The 20,007-nt window shown below is 46.7% G+C and overlaps 1 protein-coding gene across 2 annotated transcripts; it reads left to right on the top strand.

Moving 5' to 3' along the window:
* The first annotated feature begins 4,332 nt into the window (after positions 1-4,332).
* Positions 4,333-18,410, top strand: LOC126525611 (uncharacterized). Of its 2 annotated transcripts, XM_072289906.1 has the most exons (7): positions 4,333-6,071; positions 6,414-6,597; positions 10,476-10,534; positions 12,714-12,832; positions 13,126-13,179; positions 17,171-17,186; positions 18,051-18,410. In XM_072289906.1, the coding sequence occupies exons 1-7, from the start codon at positions 5,974-5,976 to the stop codon at positions 18,310-18,312; spliced, it is 792 nt and encodes a 263-aa protein (XP_072146007.1). In that variant the 5' UTR covers positions 4,333-5,973; the 3' UTR covers positions 18,313-18,410. The 2 variants fall into 2 exon arrangements, with proteins under 2 accessions (XP_072146007.1, XP_072146008.1); XM_072289907.1 differs by lacking the exons at positions 12,714-12,832; positions 13,126-13,179; positions 17,171-17,186; positions 18,051-18,410 and adding an exon at positions 11,621-12,197.
* The last annotated feature ends 1,597 nt before the right edge of the window (positions 18,411-20,007 follow it).

Raw genomic sequence — 20,007 nt, 5'->3', positions numbered from 1 at the left:
AGTTGAGGCATCCTCGAAGCTTTGCTAATCCGATTCTTAACCATTCCACCGACGGCGCTTCCCTCTTGCTGATTACGTGGCAGTGTGCTCTCCTCATCCACAGCCTTTGTGCTAGCTCGTGATATTCGAACAGCCACTACTTGCCAGCCGAAGTCGTCCTGAGAATTGTTTCCTTAATTTCCAGCAAAATCTTCATCTTCCATCTTTGTATCCGCCATGCCTGCGGGCAGGTGGGCTTACTAGGCCCAACAAAGGCCCTACTAGCTTCGCTCCGCTAAGCTCAACTCGGCGTGTAGGAGCAGAAAAAGTTCCGTAAAATTGTGAAAATACAAGCCCCACCTCGAATCTTGGTGTCAGTCGATTCGCCGTCGCTTCGCGGATCCAGTGGGATGCTTCTTTTCGTTGTATTCTCAAAATTGGCGAGCGGAGCACGGAAAAAGAAACGGAGCCGATGCTTCCACGTCTGCACTGCTCGGCGCTTCTGATATATACAAATGTATAGCTCCTGATATTACGCAACATGTTATTTTAATCTTCGTCTTAACTCGTGCCGTTGTTCATTACTAGTCTGCAACCTATTTCATTTTTTTAAACACTCATATATGCGACTCCTGCTGTAATCGTGTAGAAAATCAGTAGCCCGCGAAATAACCTGATTGACTGATTAATTTCATTCGCTTTAACGTCTAAAAGCAGCACCTGAGACACGGCATATATTAATCAACAGGGGTTTTTCAAAATTACATTCCGCATGGTTAGGTACAATTACATTGGTTAAGTGCGCTTTCCCAAGAGATCTATCAATAAAGCTGTACAGTAAGCTTTAGTAGGTTCATAGGTCCACTTAGGCTTCCTTATTTTAATGCGGTTAGCAAACTTTGGGAACTTCACCCAGTTTGTGGTATGTTTGTCTGCCTTACCTATTTCAAAAGCACTTCTTGTTGGGCTAGTTGCTAGCTGTTCATTATAAAATATAAAGACGCCAAATAAACGAACAAACACAAGAGAAGAGAACGGGACAGGGCGCCACACAAGAGAACAGAACGGGACAGGCGCCCTGTCCCGTTCTCTTCTCTTGTGTGTGTCCGTTTATTTGGCGTACTTATATTTTATAATTACCTATTTCACTCAGCTTTTGTCCCTAGGTAGTCCATGGTCTAATGGGCAGAGTATCGTGCTGCTGTGCCGAGGGAACCGTGTTTTAATGCATTCGCATTCTTTCGTCTGTGCCACTCGTCAGTGAACCCTCGTACTCAAATTTACCGTCGATTAACCCTTAGTGGGAGAGAGGACAGGAGGGAGGGGGGGGGGGGGGGAGTGCGCGTTGCTAAAAGGTAAGCTTTTGTTTTCGGACCTAAGTTGTGCCTTTTAAAGAATAAACTTTCTTTGCACACCCGTAGACGTCCCGCACTGCATCTGCCTTACTTGGGGTTTTGCATTTCAGCGCAAGCTCACAAACGTGCAGTGCATAACCATGCGCATTACACAAGGTTGCGACATGTTCTGTGCATCAACAGAATGATTGCACAAGGGCACACGCGGCATTGTACGAAAAATGAACAATCGCACGCCGCAAGTGCACGTGTGAAGGGTGTGAAGCCCTTAAATGTATGAATCCTTATATGTATTTACATGTGCGTTGTACTCATGTGTACATACACCTCACGTCAAGTTTCTTCCTTCGGCGAGTATCATGTACATCGTCTGCTTCCCCGTGACGCAGACAGCTAAAAGCTACAGGCGACGAAGCTGCGCTAGTGTCATCCGCTGCTACTGCTACCTCGCCAACTCAAAACAAACTTCCCGTCAATTAATTTTAGCGATTGTGTTGGATCTGCTTTTCTTCTTTCTTTTTTTTCCTTTTTTGCGACGGCAATTATACGAACACTCCAGTCGCTCTTGGGGCATCATGTCCGGGCTTTGAGGGGCGAAATACAGAGAAAGAGAGAGAAATGAAAGGGTCACATAAGTGGTCGACGCTATGTAAGAGGTCAACGTACATAGTGCTTCAAATGAGTTGATTAAATGTTGAATATATGTCTCTGTTCCGCTTCTTTCTGCCACTTTTTCATGCTCATTATTCACTCACTTCGTATGTTCTTGCTTGCGTACTTCATGCGCAATTGCGTCGACCTGGATTCTGTAGCATCGACGCTTTGTTGACTCTCTCTCTCTTTATTATATTGGCGATAATTACGCCCATGCCGGTAATTTTACCTACTGTCGGACTAATTATCCCCTCATGTAGGCACCACTGAAGCCGTCTTAAAGACAGCATTGCCTCGCGCGAGCCCTGCTTAGTCCACGCGAACTTACTCTATATAGCTAGAGTGTGCTTTACGGCGGCTTTTCCTCACCATAGGTATATATACGGCGGTGCATCCTTTACAGGAGTACAACGCAATTTGTTTAATTTTGGGCTGTGTTGGCGCCACTTAAGCCAGTACAGTTCATTTTACCTACTCGTAGACTGATTCTCGCGTATTGTCTCGTTGATTCCTACATTTTCATACATCTTGCGAGTAGATAAGCTCGAAACTGCTTTATTTTTTACTAAAAATAGTTGCAAAATTCAATCAAACGATAAACGCCCGTCATGTCACCTAAGATCTCTTCTTCAGAAAAACAGTGCTAGTGTATTTAGAGGCGCTGCAAACGTACTAAGGTTAAAGTACATACACACTAGTGGAAAAAACGCGCTGCGTGACACCGGCGGCAAAACTCAGCTGCGCTAGAGCGGCCACACCAACTGGCGGCCAGTCGCTGCGGCAGTCACGTGACAGCATAGTCTCCTCGCCCCTTCTCGAACTCTCCGTGTAAATTGGAGATGTCGCGCGCTTTTTTTTAATCTTTTGCTGACAGATCGGCGCCGTGTTCATGTTCTTCGGCTGTTGCCTGTCGTTCTCAATAGGAGTCATGTCTGGAGATGACGTCTTTGCCACAGTGAGCACAGTCATGCTGGTGTGCTCGCTTCTATTGCGGCGTGGCTGCGTTCAAAAGACAAAAAGGAGGTACTGGGTACGACCAAGCTGGCGCCACAGAAACGTCTCGTCGCACAAAAAACGGAGATCCACTTCCCAATGACACATACCCAGTGACCCTAGTTTGCATGAGAGGTGCGCACGCACGCACACACGCACACACACGCACGTACTCACGTACGCACTCAATCACTTACTCTCTTGGGTGAACTTTCCATAGAATGCGGATATCATTAAAATATTAGCAACCTTAACACTCGTATAAACACTGTAGACTTAGCCAAGTCTAGCTACAATCGTTTTCTTATCGACTAGCTTTTTGCTCTGTTCCTTGTTTTTTGGTCGGCGGGTGGACATTCTCCACTGATAGATCGAGAAGCATGTAACCCGTAGGGAGGAAGAGAGGGTTTCGTGCCATCGTAGCACTATGCCCATTCTGCAGTAAATAGATTCACGTCTACGATGCCCTCCATGTAGTACTGCATCATATTTTCTACATAAATATATGAGGCTTAAGTGTCACTTGGGATTACCCGCCGTGGTTGCTCAGTGGCTATGGTGTTGGGCTGTTGAGCACGAGGCCGCGGCATTGAATCCCGGCCACGACGGCCGCATTTCGATGGGGGCGAAATGCGAAAACATCCGTGTACTTAGATTTGGGTGCACGTTAAAGAACCCCAGGTAGTCGAAATTTCCGGAGTCCTCCACTACGGCGTGCCTCATAATCAGAAAGTGGTTTTGGCACGTAAAACTCCATAATTTAATTTTAATCACTTGGGATTAGAGGGTACCTGTACAGGAATTACTTGCAATTACAGGGTGCGTACCTATATCTTTTGTTCATATGCGTCGTAGATATGGCCGCGAATGCGAGCAATGGTAACCTCTGTCGTTGCCTTTCTACCATTGTCTGCTATATTTGTAAAATAGTGCAGACATGCAGGCCCTTCCTATCAGTAATGAACAACTTCTTACTTCGAAGTGCCATTGCCTTGCGAGGTGTCAGGCGCGACTTTGTTTACTCTTCGCTGGCGTTAAAGTGTGTCTTACACTAACTCAGTTTCGCTTTTATGCTTGTGCCGTACCACTTTCGCCTGTGAAGCCCCTGCACTTTGTACATGCCACCGGCTTAACGGCCGTACAATTCATCTGGTCTGATTGGTCAGTTACGCAGTGTTACCTTCTGTGATACAGGTTCCTTTAATTGTTCCAGATAGTTTCCTGAGGCGAAGCCTCCGAGAACTCAATTGAGGACAAAGCCGGTTCTTCCAAAAGGCACACGACACTTTTAATTCAACAAACGAAAATAGAAACATAAAATAACCACTCAATGAAGAATTCATAACCAGAAACAAAATACACTAAGAACTATAACAGTAGCCACAGCACTCGAGTTAGGGGCAGATCATGAGTGTGAGCGTGCACGCAACAGTTCGACGCGGAGGGGCGGAGACGAGGCAGTGAAAGAAGTGGCGTTGGTGTCACCACAATGCCGATGTAGTTGACCGATGAACCAACGACCAGAGTGAAACTCCGGCTTGTGTAGGGGACGCAGGCGGCTTGGTGGCACGGGAAGATGTGGGCGGCGTCTCGGCCAGGCAACCGGGTGCAAACTCGGGCCCGTAGCCCGACTGCTCGCACTCTGCCTGTGGGCTCAGAATTTCACCGGCCTCGGGTAGAGTAGTTCGCAGACCGTGCTCGGGAAGAGTAGCGATCCCTGGGAACAGGATGGCAGGCGGCCCCGGTCGGGCGAAGCCCCGGTGGCTCGGGTCCGGAAGCAGACGGCCAGTCTTCAGCTCCCGGTCCGGCGGCCGATCTTCACCTTTGCGTCGCTTCCTCGAACTCTCCCCCTCATCCGCCAGCGCGCCTCATTTTTCTGCCACTCTGGCCGGTTTCTCTTCTCCTGATTGGCCCCAGGGAACACCGTGCATGTTTCCGATTCGGTCATTTTCCTTTTTTTATCTTTGCGCCGAGCGTTCGCGTGCTTGACGCTGCTGGACGTCGTCGTCTTCCATTCGGCACTGAACTCGCCTCCGCGCGAGTTCAGTGCGCGACGACCAGCTCAAGCTGATTAAGAGAGCTGAGAAGATGGCAAGAGCCAGCGGAGCCCTGGACTAAGGGCCCCGACCATTAGCGGTTTTTCTGATTATTCTTTTAATAAAATTTATCTATCTATCTATCTATCTATCTATCTATCTATCTATCTATCTATCTATCTATCTATCTATCTATCTATCTATCTATCTATCTATCTATCTCCGCGCGAGCAATCAGTTGTCCTCCTCTTTCTCTTCTCCTATCACGGCACTGTTCCGCGCACTTCACACATCACCTTGTACCAGTGTGACGCAACATAGGCGACGTGATGTGACTCGACTTGCGCAACATGCCGCGCAAGTAGGTGTGCGTTTTTGCTCCACATTTAAACCAGGCGACTTCTGGGCTTCGACGACAGAGGATGTGCTTTTAACCGGTGCGCGACTGAAGGGCTCACCATGACGTACCCTGGCAACGCTGTCGCTCGCGCAGCTTCAGTGTAGCCGCAGTCTAGTAGCTGCTGTGTTGCGGACTGCGCATGCGTTCTGTCCTTTGTTCCAGCTTACAGCGCTCCATGACAAGTTCACTTTTATACCTTCTTAGCGCTTTTAACCGCTGTCTACCTAGTCCAGTCCTCACATTACTGCCGTTCTTCGGAGCACGGAGCTTTTGAAACGCAAGACCAGTTTTATCTTTTTTTTTTTTTTTTCACCTCTTGGTTTCAATACTGCGCTTATTATTATTTCTCCAACCATCCGATTACTCATTCATATACGACTGTGCGTACGTGTCATACTTAGGGACCATCATCATCAAGGAGAACAATCATTTGGTCAGCGCGTGCGTGTCCCTCCAACGGCAGCGGACATTTTCTCCCGACGGACACGTAGTGCTCGCCGTCACTGTTGGGCACGGCTTTCCTAGCTTCTAGCGGCGCCCACGACGTCAGTTCACGATGCAGGCCGCCAGTTCTAAGAAGCGACCGCAAGCACCTCCTGCCGGCCCCGCGCCAGCTGGGTCTTCCACGGCCGACAGCGCGCTTCGTGCATCCAGGTGATTAGCACTCGTTGCCCTATCCGTACTCTGGCACCTTATCTGTATTGATTGATTGATTGATTGATTTATTGATTGATTGATTGATTTATTGATTGATTGATTGATTGATTGATTGATTGATTGATTGATTGATTGATTGATTGATTGATTGATTGATTGATTGATTGATTGATTGATTGATTGATTGATTGATTGATTGATTGATTGATTGATTGATTGATTGATTGATTGATTGATTGATTGATTGATTGATCGGTCGGTCGGTCGGTCGGTCGGTCGGTCGGTCGGCCGATCGATTGGTTCATTTACCAATTCATTCATTCATTCATTTTTGAACAGAAGAGACGGCCAGGACCTCCGGTCGATCCTGACGGACGCTGGTGGCAAAAGGAAGGGCGACGCCACCAAGACCACCACGTTCAGTCCTTCCGCCGAAGCGACCCAGGTGTCCCCAGAAGAACCGCAGACCAAGAGGAAAGCATCCGCGCCTTCGAAGGGAATCGTCGCCGCGCTCCTCAGTCCGGTGCGCTCAGAGGTTTACCCACTCAATCAAGTATGCGTGGAAAACGTAGACACTCTCTCGTTAAACAACCGCTAAACCGGTTTGAGTAATTTATAACATTCGAGAGGGATCTGTATCCTACCCACTGAAGCAAGCAAAACATTGGTTGAAAAGCCCTCCCCTTCCCTTTCTTTCTTTCTTTTTGCAAACTTTGCTAATAGTCGGCACTAAGAAAGAACGACGCACACAGCTTACAAATCCGTAACTCAGTACCGAAACCAGCTATGGCAGTTCCGTGAGTTATTTCTATCAGAGCACCTGAAGTGGACAGCAGTGATATATGAGTGTCCGGATTACGTGAGATTGTTACAATGGTTTACGAAGGTATTGCAGGAATCATACTTACCAATTGTTGGTATAATTCAGGGCGGCGTATTATACATCAATTTTTTCCGCTTTAACCCGCCGTGGTGGCTGAGTAGCTCTGCAGAGCACATGGTACCGAAGTCAAATCCCGGCTGCGGTGGCCGCATTTTGATGGGCCACAGGTGGTCAAAATTAATCCAGATTCCCCCACAATGACGTGCCTCATAATCATATTGTGCCTTAGGCACGTAAAACGCCAGAATTTAACTTTTTATCCAGTTTACATAGCGTTTTCTTCTCTCTTCTTTTGTGACTTTCAACAGTTTCTTTTAAAAATTAATTACCTAAATATCAATTGTTCTCCACGCAATCAGTGGATGGTAACTTTCCTTCGTTTAAATGTAACACAATTCATCAAATTCCTATGCGGCGCACGCTGAGCAAAGCGATCTCGGCGTTCCCATTCATTTAGGAGCCCACGAGGAAAAACTTCCTCCTAAAAAGGTCCTCGCCACGTTTGTGCATCGGGAACAGGTCTCAAAAGCGATGCGCGAATCACGCGGTGAGGATTCTGTATCCAGGTTATTACGCCTATGTAAGCGCACTGCGGAAACGGTTGAAATTTTCAAACATAAGCCCGTGCGCCCTCCTCCTCGGAGGAATCACTCTCCCCCGCCAGCAGAGATGACGTCACCGATGTCGCCTCTGCGTCGCACCCGGATCGCCCACGGCTCCCGAGTAGTCAGTCAGTGTCGCGAATACGTCGGGGATTCGCGCGAAACGCAGAACGCGAGAAACCTCGGCAAATGCATCGATCACGCAGCAAGAAGGAAAAGAAGGGAGAGGAAACACGAGGCGGTGTACGTCGTGGCGTAAATGTTACCTGGACCATTGCACATGGCAGGAATGCCGTTGAGACGAATACAGAAGGAACTAAAGAAAGCAGGTCATGCGCTAAGCTCTCAACTAATCTTTATATTGACAACGAGAAAATTGGGAACGCACCTATCCCTCAAAGATGGTTAACGACGTTAATGCGATTAAGTTATCTGATGACGTGTGTACAATGAACCTCTTCCGTTCGTAAACAGCATGACGTCACGGGCCACATGCAAAGCGAAGTGTGGGACGTGTGCGAGAAGCTGGGGGGGAAAACATTTCCCTTGCGCCCTGGCTATGCCATTAGAGAGTTTTAGTCTAGGGGACGCAAGCGGCTTGCGTACGCAAGAGCTAGGGGCGATGGTTCTGCGCATGCGCAGACTCATACGTAGGTGTCTGCGCATGCGCAGTACCGTGGCCCCTAGTTCTTGCGTACGCAAGCCGCTTGCGTCCCCTAACCTAAAACTCTCTATCGATTGAGTTACGAGAGTTCGCTGCCAAAAGTCTGCCTCGTAAGCGGTACGTCAAGAAGCTATTGGCCTGCAGCGAGCAGTGACCTGACAGAACGATCCGAGGTACCGAAGTGTTACCGAACGTGCGATTCCACAACATGTGTAGTCATGTAGTGATATGCACAGAACACCGTCCGCGAAACTCGGTCAGTGCAAGCAGCGCAGCATGTTTACACGTGACTCGTCTTTAGTAAGAAGCGGCGCAACCGCGGATCAAACGCAACTGCAGTTCATATAGGGTATATATATTTCCGTTTCAAACTGCCATGGAAACGGTTGCATTTCTTCCTGTCAGTACATATACCTGCAGTGACCGCCACCAGAGAACCACACCTACCAGTGATGAAAAAGTTCATTGAAGATCGGCGCATACCCAGTTGCACACACCGAGTGATGCTAGTTGGAAAGGAAAATTGCTATGTCTGGACATAGATACCGGGAACTACATGAAGTATCCTAAGAATGCTAATGCATAAAAATGTTAGCATATACAAGGTTCTTTTGATCGGTAAGAGAACTTTTTAAAATCACCCATGACATGAAGCACACTCGTCCTTTTTGATTCGCATTACTCTCAGAGGCGGACATTATTTTCACGCAATATCAAAAACAATATTTTGATTAATTCACAAAGTTTTAATAAATGACTTTTAAAACAATTTATCTTGCATATTGCAATTCACTAATTGTAGCTGGCAAGTTCTCAAGTCATACCCGCTGTGACCGAATTATGAGGATGACGCCAGTTTCAAGACATGTGTTCCCAAAGTTTTCGACGAAAGGCATTGGTGTTAAAGTCATTTTGGGCATGAATGCAATAAGAGATCTTTTTGTGTGTAAGTAGAACAGTGCATTTTTACCGCACGTTTAATCGCGCTTAATTGAAAACTGGTGTTATTTTTGGAATTCGTTGCACGAGAATGTTCCTTACTGTGAGACCATTGGCTTAAATTCGTATATTGCAATATGTGCACTAATGCGATTAGTTTAAGATCTGATTAGTTTAATTTTGTTAATTATAGAATTGCGCATTTTTCATTTCCAGCGTAAGTAATGTCGATCTCTAGGATAGTCCAGCTCAATGAGTATGTTCGTGTTATATGCCACAGGCGATATTTTTAGATTATGTAAGGTTTAAAAAAAAACTGTGTACAAATGAAAAAGCGACGAGTGTGCGTGTTCTGTTTCTACGTCTATCTTTGTTTCAGTAGCGATGCTTCCATAAAATGAACCGTCAGCCTTTTGTTGTGTTGCAATGAACAGTTTTTCTGTTTTTGTGACGTGGACAACCGGCTGTGATAAGGCAGAAGGCAAGGAAGGAATACATTAGTAAAGTGAAAGATTGAACAAGCTGTTCTTGCATCATGAGGTCATAGCAGCGTGAACTAAAACATATAAGCAATAGAGAGAGTTCGCGCTGCAATGACCTCATGAGTGTATGCCGCTTGGTGGCGCTGGTCGAGGCAGGGGGAGAGAGCTCTTGATGGGGGAGGGTAGCCTGCGTCCTCGCACTATTTCGCATCATTTCATTTGATTATATGTCCGCTCATACCGAACACTTAAAAATTATTGCGGTAGAACATTTACTGCATATTTCTGTAGGACTTACGGTGTATAATCAAAATATACGGCAGGGCCTTGCAGGAGCCTTTTAAGTATGCAATTGAAAAGCAGAAGTGCTCTCATTAAACAAGCTGAAGTGACTTGAATAAGATTTGCCGTATTGGAGAAAGCTAAGATCTTAGGAGGTAGAATTGAATTTAGGGTGCAGAATTAAATGGCCTAGTTTTTTATACAGAAGCTGGCGAAAATCGTTAACGTTTAGAAAATGCGCCATATTTACGCATGTTTACAGAGACCACAAACATGTGAACTGCATCGGTTATGCATCTATTAAGTTCCTCTCCTGAATGCTGAAGGCCGCATCGACACTATAGTGCCACCATATCTCTCTATGATTTGTTATAGGGCCTCTATGGTCTGTAACCCACAATGGCCACTGTGCTTCTTTCCCCACACCTTTGGGACGTCACGCATCGCCTCCGAGATCGAGCGGTGACCGCTCTCGGAGGCCATACGTCCCGTTATGAAACTTATTTACGTTTTCATCGTGTATGTTCATCTCCCATTGTCTATTCGCAGATGAATGCTATTGCCAACCACTTCAAGAGCGGAAAGCTCGACTCCCTCGAAATCATGCGGTGAGTCGTCGGCTTACTTCAGTCGAAAGAGGCTGCACATACCGTCACGTGCACGTTCTTATTGCGCTTAATGTGTGGCCTCCGAGATTGCACCGGCGCGCCTTTGTCCCGTTACAATATCGAAGGCCACGCGGAATGTAGCGTATAGGCGGTTTCTCCCGCACCTCGGGATCAGTGAGCCTGCGGCCCCAAGATACGCCTGTTTCGTCAGTCTGCTTTGACGCGAAAATAAGCCTCTCTTCAAGTTAATTCTGCGCTGTGAGAAGTCTCGATTTACGTTCCCTAATAAAAGTTGAAACATCATGCTTCTAGGAGAGATATGTATAACTTTGCGTAACTCAAAAATTAACTTCTAAAGATATGGCGACCTGCAGAAAAGAAAAAAGAAAGAGTTTGATATCGACGTCCGTCTGTTCTGATGCGGTACTGCTGCTTATACTTTTATTTCTTTTGCTCGCTAAATAAAGCCTCAACTAGGGCTAGTTGCACTGGTATCACGTAGTTCTGTTTACAGCGCTGCACTACGGTGTACTAGAAGGCTTCTAGAACGCTGTAGCTGTACTGTGATACAAAGGACGCAAAGGAGATTGACTCGCATGTGCACATGTGTGTCAGCGCCTTTTTTTTTTTTTGTCCTTTGTGTCACAGTATAGCGCAGTAAACAGAACGTTGCCCGCTAAACTTAGCAGATCGTGTCACGGGGGCAATGTCAGAGACTCCCCCCTATGCCACTGCTTCGTCCCCGCTCGTATTTAGAGCAGAGGTGCCATTTCGCTGAGCGTTTTCTTTATCACCATGCGCACGTTAGGAACACAGTGTACCCTCATAGCGGCGGTATTGCGTAACGCGCGAATGAGAGGACAGAGAAGAGTAAAGAGCGCTAGAGCTGGAGTCCGATGTATGAGAAATGGGACGTATTAGGGTATAGAAGCTTGGGCTAGCTGGTCGTAGTTCATAACGGCAGTATTGCATAGCGCGAGGATGCAGGAAAAAATACAGAGAAGAGTAGAGAGCGCTATTTAGCGCTCTTGCACTTTAGCGCTCTCAACAGGAGGTTTAGGTTGTGACCTTTCGCGTTGTCTTCAGGTTGTCGATCGTACGCGCAAGCAAGGTGAAGAAACCGAGCGAGCCACCGTCGCTGCGTAAGTGCGGGTCCCCGTTCCGGTCATCGACACCGCTGCCACGTGACTGCCACGTGACCGTGCCAGCGCCGGTGGAACATCCCAAGACGAGCACGGCCATGAGGGCCGCGCTCAAGAAGCACATCATGCGACAGCGCGAAAAGAGCAAGCAGGAACGGGAGGCCGACGCTGCCACGGAGCGAGTACGAGGCGAGCGGGAACCGAAGCGTCGCCAGGACGCGATGACGCTCGAGGAGGTCCGCGACCAGCTGCAGCAGTCGGAGAAGCAGCTGGTCACGCTCAAGGAGGAGAAGCACAGGCTTTGCGCGCAGCTCAGCAACGTGCTGCGCGGGCCCTTGTGAAGGAGAAGGCAGCGCTGAGCCAGCACCATCAGCAGCAGCCCCAGAACGCCGCAATGCAGCAGCAAAACAGCTTTGCGTTCAGGAGATGAACCGGGCGCGCTCTTATGTACAAGTGGGCGCTATTGAAGTATAGTTGGCGCTATTAGTAAATAACGCTATTAAACGCTATTTACTCTTCTCTGTCTGTATTCCTGCACTCGCACGCTACGCAATACTGCCGTTATGAGTTATACGACCAACACGCCCAAGCTCCTCCCTGTGATACGCTACATTTCTAGTGCATCGGGCTCCAGTACAGTCCTCTTTTCTCTGTCCCGTTTCCTAGATTGGCGCGCTAAGCGCAATACCGCCGTTAAATGTGAAATACGGACAACTCGGCCCAAGCTTCCACCCTAATACGCAGTATATCTACCTTTAACGAGTAATCGTGAAGACAACTAGGAAATAAATTTGGAAAGATTAGATGCGCTTTGTAGACAATCACAAGGAAGAAGACAGGCGCAATTCCAACTACAATGAACCAGCCCAACAACGCATTCTGCTAGGAAATGAATGCAGATTTGAAAGATTCCTGCGTTCCAAGAAGTTCGCAGAGCTATGTAGATCGTCGAGGAAAACTTAAAATCCGGGGGCGAAACCCTCGGAGCGGGAATTTGAACGCGTGCCCCGCTAAGCCTAACCGTGTCGACCACCCAGCAAGCGCCGGAGTCAGAAGGACGAGGAGTCGCGCCCATTCCCGGTCCAGCTGTGCCTGGCGGTGTGCATAACGGTCGCCCTGATCAGCGCACTGACCATCTACGTGCTCATCGGTTCATGTGAGTATATATAACCGTCTCCCTGTGCACAATAACATAATTTACAACCATAAAAGTGAAGAAGGGCGTAAATCTGTCCATATACACGCTTACACCGAAAAGGGTCTACATAATTACGCAATGAAACAACAAACGCTGCCCCAAATATCCTCTCGGCAGCATCTATACGCCGTCAAGCCTTCTCCGAGCATTCGGCTGTTCGCTTGTATTGACAATCATCGTCGATGGTTTCTGCACAATTAGCTTTCACTGGCCGCTTCTCACGCCTGGGGTTTTCAATGATGTCTCTGCAGCATCGTCGAGAGCTACTTCCAGGTGGACAGCAGATACCATGTCCACAGAAAATGGTAAGTTTCCCGTTTCCATCTCCCTTTCAGCAGTTTTTATTCGTCGGACCAAATAACAGTCTACGGCGCAGACATGCTTTGCTTACAGAAGTTTTCTTAATTGATCGATTATGAATTTCCACATGTCTCGTGCAAATAATGTCCTCCTGTTCGTGCAACGCAGTTTTCTGTCGAAAGTCTCTACAGTTTGAAGAAAACTGCATTATGGTGTATTTTCTCTTTGCCTATACTGTGAAAAAAATAATGTGTTGTCTTTTGTGTCGGTGCATGCTGTGATGTTGTGGCGGATATTGTAATATTGAAAATTTGTGTGCAATTAACAGATACATTCGGGTAAGTGCACGTTCTTCAATTACTCTAAACTTCACGCGCAGTCTACGTGCTTAAGATAAGCCTATAGGTGCTGCAAGGACACGTCACCAAACGTAAAGAGATGTAGCACAAACGGTTGTGTTTTTGTTTTCCTAAATGTTATTTTTTCTGTGCTTTATTGAAGAGAGGCTCTCACTAGCTGACTCTCACTATCACTTCCACGGCAACAGTAAAAAAGAACGAAATAAAAACGACAAGATGCACAAATGTCTTTCCCCCTTAAGATCCACGCACGCACACGCGCACGCGCACGCGCACGCGCACGCGCACGCGCACGCGCACGCGCACACGCACGCGCACGCGCACACGCACACGCACACGCACACGCACACACACACGCACACACACACACACACACACACACACACACACACACACACACACAAAGGTTCTTGCAGTTACTGGGGCGCGTAGCTCTCTCTTTGCAAGATCGCCTTTTTTGGTCATGCGTATGGTGCGGGTCATCCAGTATTACACCTGAAACAGTCAATTTCCTGGTTGGTGAATAAAAAAATTCGAATTAATATTTATCGTTCTTTTTTTTTTTCGCCTCTAGTCACGTCCACGTCGCATAACCTATAGCCAGTAGTGGAAGCCAATCTCGAAGGCTATAGCTTTCTGTACAGCAGGAGACCGAAGCGACCAGTTGATGACACATTGGACATAAAATGAAGTTATTTCTTTCTTAACAGGGAAATATTGGTGCCAAGTGTTGCACTGAATGATCTGGCACAAAAATATTGGTCTTCCTTCCAAATATGAAGAACAACAGTGCAGTCGAAAATATATTTTGTACAATATGAAGATAAAAACGGATGTCTCTGTGTTAGCAGCTTAGTCGAAATACAGGGTTTCGTCGAAAGAGGCACGCTTTGATAGATTGGGGAGAAAAAATAAAATAAAATGAAGTATTTCGAGCAAAGAGTGCCAAAATAAACTCAACAACCATCCATAGTTGCGCAAGTTACTTGATTACCGTACAATATTTATTTTTATTCAATATCGAACGACATTCATTTTTCTTTCACCCTATAACTGACGAGGAATTGAGCAAAATAATTACTGTACTGAGAAACACGATGTCAACTGGTGACGTTGACATCTCAGTTCAACTTATAAAGCACTGTTCTAAAATTGCTAGCTCGTCCCTCGGCAGATGTTATCAAATATATCCTTGAAAATGGATGGTTTCCTTCGAGATTAAAAGTTCAAAAATCATTTCATTTTCTAGGAATGGCAACAGAATGAGATTATATAATTGTCGGCCCATCCGTATTCTGACAGCATTCGCGCCAAAGCTGGTCGAAAGAGCTTTGCTTTGTAGGCTCAATAAATATTTCGAGAAACACACTGTATACACAAAGGTGCAACGTGGCCATAGGAAAGAAAAATTAACGGAATTCGCCCTACTTAATGTTGCTGAAAATGAAGTTAAGTATTGCCGATAAATTACTTAAAGTAGGTACTGTCGTCCACCTCACGAAAGCGCTCGATATGCTCACCAGGCCCCATTGCAAATTATGGTCGTACACTGGAAGTTTTTTTTTTTTTTTTTTTTAATTCGAAAGCATGCCCTTAGGCATAATACAAAGGATGTTAAAAATACACGAACAGATTCGACTCGTGCAAAAAATCTAGGAGTGAACGATGATGTGGTCCATGAATCCAACGTTCAACGTCGGGTGGGCGGCCAGGCCGAAGGCCTGTTGCGCGGAGGTGGCGGAGACGGCCTAGATGAAGTCCTGGGCACGTCCATAATAGGTGTGTCACTGTCACATTTTGGATTTCTGTGTTGCAAAATGGGCACGATGAGCCGTAAGGACCATGGTACTGTTGTTGCCAGAGAGCGGTCAAAGACGGGGTGAGTGCGACCCCGACACGTAGCCTCCTTAACGCAACCTCCTCTCGGCGGGTTAACCCACCAGGGAGTGACCCACACGGAGGTATGAGAGCTCGTGTGGTACGTCGGAGGTTTTCCTTTTCCCGGATCAGCCGTCCACAGGCGTCTTCAGGAAAATGTGGAAGCGGGTATGTTATAATCTGTGGGTGGGTTGCCATATCTGCTTCAAGGAGACCCGGCAGGGCTGCTCAAGGCACCCACTGTACGCGTATGAGGATATTAGTAGTGGCAGCAAGACGGCGAATGCTATCTGAGAATAGAGTGGACCGAGATACCCTACGTATGTCGTGGATGGCTTGAGTAGAGTCTGCGCGAATGATGAGTTGATAGCATCGAGCAGCTTGAACAGTAGGTAGCAACGCGGCCAAGCCATTTCGTATGGCAGCAAGCTCGGCAAGGTAGGCCGGTGGCGCAGGGTCGGTAACATAACGAGCACGTCTGGCCTGCCTCTGGTACCAAGGGACACACGAGACCTGTGTGAATCTTGGTGCCAATACACTGGAAGTTGTATGCTGCCGTCTGGGGAGCGTTTTACTGCAAGAATTTTTCAAATTGGTTAATATATGAATGCAGATAGGATAAACTGATACATTGCTTTGTCATGCTTCCAGGAGCGAAGTTACCCCGCCAACGTAGACACTCGCTCCTTTTTCCTTGGTTAGCGTTCGCAAGTCACACGTCTTCCCTGTCTTCTCCCATAACAGAGCACAAGGACTGCGTCACATCGACGTCACAAGTCCCGCCTTCTCTCTCTTCTTTTTTTTTTCTTTTTTTAATGCGCGGTGCATTCCCAGGGTAAAGTGTACCCAGGGGGCGCTATCGCCTGGTCTGCATTGGACGATTTATCCAGGCCACGTGCACCAAATGGTGACGTTGCAGGCAATGCGTTGTGCATGTGACCTTGATTCTCTCTGATTGGACGCGTGCCTACCTCAAGAGGAAGGCCATGTGGGCTTTCTTTTTATCGCGTTTTGACTGTATACTTCCTTATGAACTTTCGCGTAACGCTATTCAATGCCCTTCAGCACATCGCTAGCACGATAGGCTCACGTGGTTTCACCGCACAATCTGCCTTATCCGCGTGCCGCTATACTTACCACGCGTATAAAGCACTAACTTGTGGATTATTTTTCATTTTCGTGCGTTGCAGCGAAAGATTGAAATGGTTTACCGCACGTCGTTACATCGTTCCATTAGTTAGTTCAAGAAGTGGCTTGTTCGCTTTCACGTAATTATTAGGAAAATAACTCTTAAGTCAACGAACATATATATATATATATATATATATATATATATATATATATCTGTATATATATATATATATATATATATATATATATATATATAGTAACCAATGCATATTGATTGATTGATTCATTCATTCATTCATTGATTGACGGTCGCAATGACCTAATAGCAGCGTCCTATTCTTCTTGTCAGTTTCTAGTACTTGTTTGCATCACTAGTGTCATTTACTTCCTGCTATACATATGTTAAACCCTATTACTCATCTTGACCAGCACCAATATCATATTCCAAATATTTTAGAAAAATTGTTAGTGAGAAACTATAGGCCATAAAAGTGGGAGAGCTTTTTATATTATTATTATTATTATTATTATTATTATTATTATTATTATTATTATTATTATTATTTCTAAAGCCTGCACGCGTCGTTGTCTCAAAAGGCTCACGGTTTGACTTTTGTTACGCTTACAGGTCTGTCACGGATTCGGTAAGCAGGCTCATCGGATTGTACATTGACAAATTCATTCATTCATATGCAACAGCAATGAACCTCAACCTTGTATATACAGGGTGTAGACGCTAACTTTAACCAAGGTTTAAAAACATGCTGAAGCACTCTTGGAGGACGCGACCAATTGAGTTTTGTTGGCTACGTTAGTAGGTGACGTCACTTAGCACGTCGTGTCATTCTACTAATTCTTTAAAACTTAACACACTAAAGATGACAAGAACGAGAAGAAAGGGGTTAACCGAAGGGTCCGATTTTTATTAATCATATCACGAGAAGCCAACAAAGACGCCAGGGGTAACATAAGGGGAATCACTTGTACTTACTAATCTAATTAAAGAAATTATAAATTAATGGCAATGAAAGTGCATTCATCATTTCTTTAATTCAATTAGTAAGTACAAGTAATTTTCCCTATGTTGCCCTTGGCGCCTTTGTTGGCTTCTCATGATAACAATGACAAGGCCACATTTGACAAAGGAAGTTCCACCTATGGAAACGTCGGCCAGCTGGTCCGAGGCCATTTACTCCCGTTTATCGAGGATCCTTCTTTGCTTCTTTCTTTAACATGCAGCACGTTTGTATCAGCCGGCCCTCCGTCTTGACTTTGTACCCGTAGCAACAAGTATACTATAGTAATATTTAGGGCACTCTGACACTTGCCCGTCTTTCTCGTAGTGTTTAGGCGGCTAGGAAGTACGAACTGACAAGCCGAAGATGTCCCATTTCAGTGCTCCTATAAGTTTTCTCTATAGGCGCCATTTGTTATTTCTCGGTCCCTCGCATTTCTACAGGCACTGTAGCTGTATGTCGCATTCATCTTTTTTTTTTCTTTCGCTGTAGCCACTGCCAGCGGCGATGGACGACTTCGAAGAAGAGGACGCGCACCGTTTGGACGACGCGCTGCACGACCGCGCACGCGACGAAGCCAGAAGCGAGCCGCCGCCAACTGAATCAGCGGGAGACGATGACGACGACTTCGTCATCGATGCACGCGAGGCAGGGACGACTTTTAGGCCCTGATTGCGCGGAGCGTGATGTCCCTGTAACGGTCTCCTCATTGCACCGTTTGCAGAACGTGTTTTCTCGTTCTCGCCGCACGTAAAAGCGTATCGATACGCACATTATTCTACGCGCCTGATTACATCAAATAATTGATCACTTAGTGTAAAGAAAATATTTACTAGTGAATACTGCAGCCGTTCAAGGTTGTCGCAAGGGGGGGAGGGGGGGGGGGGCAATAAAATAAACACGATGAAAGACAAATACGTGCGCCTTATACACAAAGTGTTTGATGGAAAATATCCACGTGTGATACGTGTACAAATCGCAAAAGCATTATAAACGAACGAAACGTGACTGCAGCTGAACCTCGCAATAGCGAAGTCGGCGGGGAGAGCGAAAAAAAAAAATCGCTTTCGCGAGAATTTTGTTGTTGCGAAATGAGACAGCACAGATGGGTAATGCGTCGCAGAACGAAACTTTACTGTCGAAATTCCGTTAGCCTACTTTGGCAAGCTTTGCTCGACGTTATGGAAACCGCACTGCCGACAGTGCACAGTGCGCTGCATGCGTCCATCAGCACTGGCAGCACTGTCGTGGAGCAGTATTCTCGGTCAACTGCTTTCGGAGATAAGATCACTTCTGCGATACTTTGCGTCAACTCGGCGCCGGACGCACAGCAACAGCGCTTCACGCAAAGCATGGATGAATGGATGTTATGATCGAGCGTCCATTTTTGGAACGGGGCGGTGGGTTGCGCCACCAAGTTCTTGCTATTATACTGCTTAATGTCCTACCTAGGCTAAACAATAAAGAAAAAAAAGAAAAAAAAAACTAAAAACTCCCACGACCAAATTTTATGATCCCCTAATGCGAACTGTGCTTTTGCACGTCTCCGTTTTTTGTCGTTTCCCTACTTTTCTTCCACCAATCCTCTAATCGCCTCTTACTAATCTCTTTTGCGGGCATGCTTGCTTTTCCGCTGCTCTCGCTGAACCGAAGGGCTTCAAGGAGGCCAGTGGTGCCTAAATCGACTGCTGGGTAGACGTCTTCACATTCTAATATAACATGCTCCATCGTTTCCCTAGCTTTATCGCAGCAAGCACATATGCTTCTTCTTCCTTCTTATATCTCGCTTTATAGGTGCGTGTTCGAAGGCATCCCGATCTCGCTTCGAAAAGTAACGAGCTTCCCTTTGGGTTATCATAAGTTGCTTCTTTCCTGATTTCGTTTTTTCCTTTTAAGTAGTTACTCATGGCAGGTTTCTTTTCCAGCAGCAGCATTTCTCCAGCGCCCGCTGTCGCCCGTAGACACCGACGCGTCCGGTGCCGAGCGCGAAGGCGGTCGTATCTCGTACACCCGAAGGCAATCGATCGAGATTACGGCCCCTTCGTGCAAATCTATACGTCCGGCGCCGAATCCGCACGCGATGCCTGTCGGGTGGCACCGAAACCAGCGTTCTTGAAGCGAGTGTTCCGTATTCCCGGGCAATTCGCGGCCCGATGCGTGGCACTCCATGCTGCGACTGCCATCGCAAGCGCCGTAAACAATTCCCCGTCGGTGGGACGTGGATTTGCTTGTTTTTGCTGCATTCTGCTCACCGAGGCGCACATCAAGCACTGCACGGGGTGCACAAAACGTTGTCATAGAATAAAGAACCACGTTGTCACGTGCCGGTAACAACATGCGTGCCGCTTCGAACGGGCGATCGTAAAACAAGATGGCGACCATGACGTGTTTCCGGCGTACGCGATCGCTCCCGGCTCTTGGCTGTTCTTGTAAATAAAAATGACGGCGC

The sequence above is a fragment of the Dermacentor andersoni genome, chromosome 8, assembly GCF_023375885.2.
Source record: "Dermacentor andersoni chromosome 8, qqDerAnde1_hic_scaffold, whole genome shotgun sequence".
Lineage (NCBI taxonomy): Eukaryota > Metazoa > Arthropoda > Arachnida > Ixodida > Ixodidae > Dermacentor > Dermacentor andersoni.
Note: the sequence above shows the minus strand (reverse complement) of the source record. Positions and strands in the feature narration are given on the sequence as shown.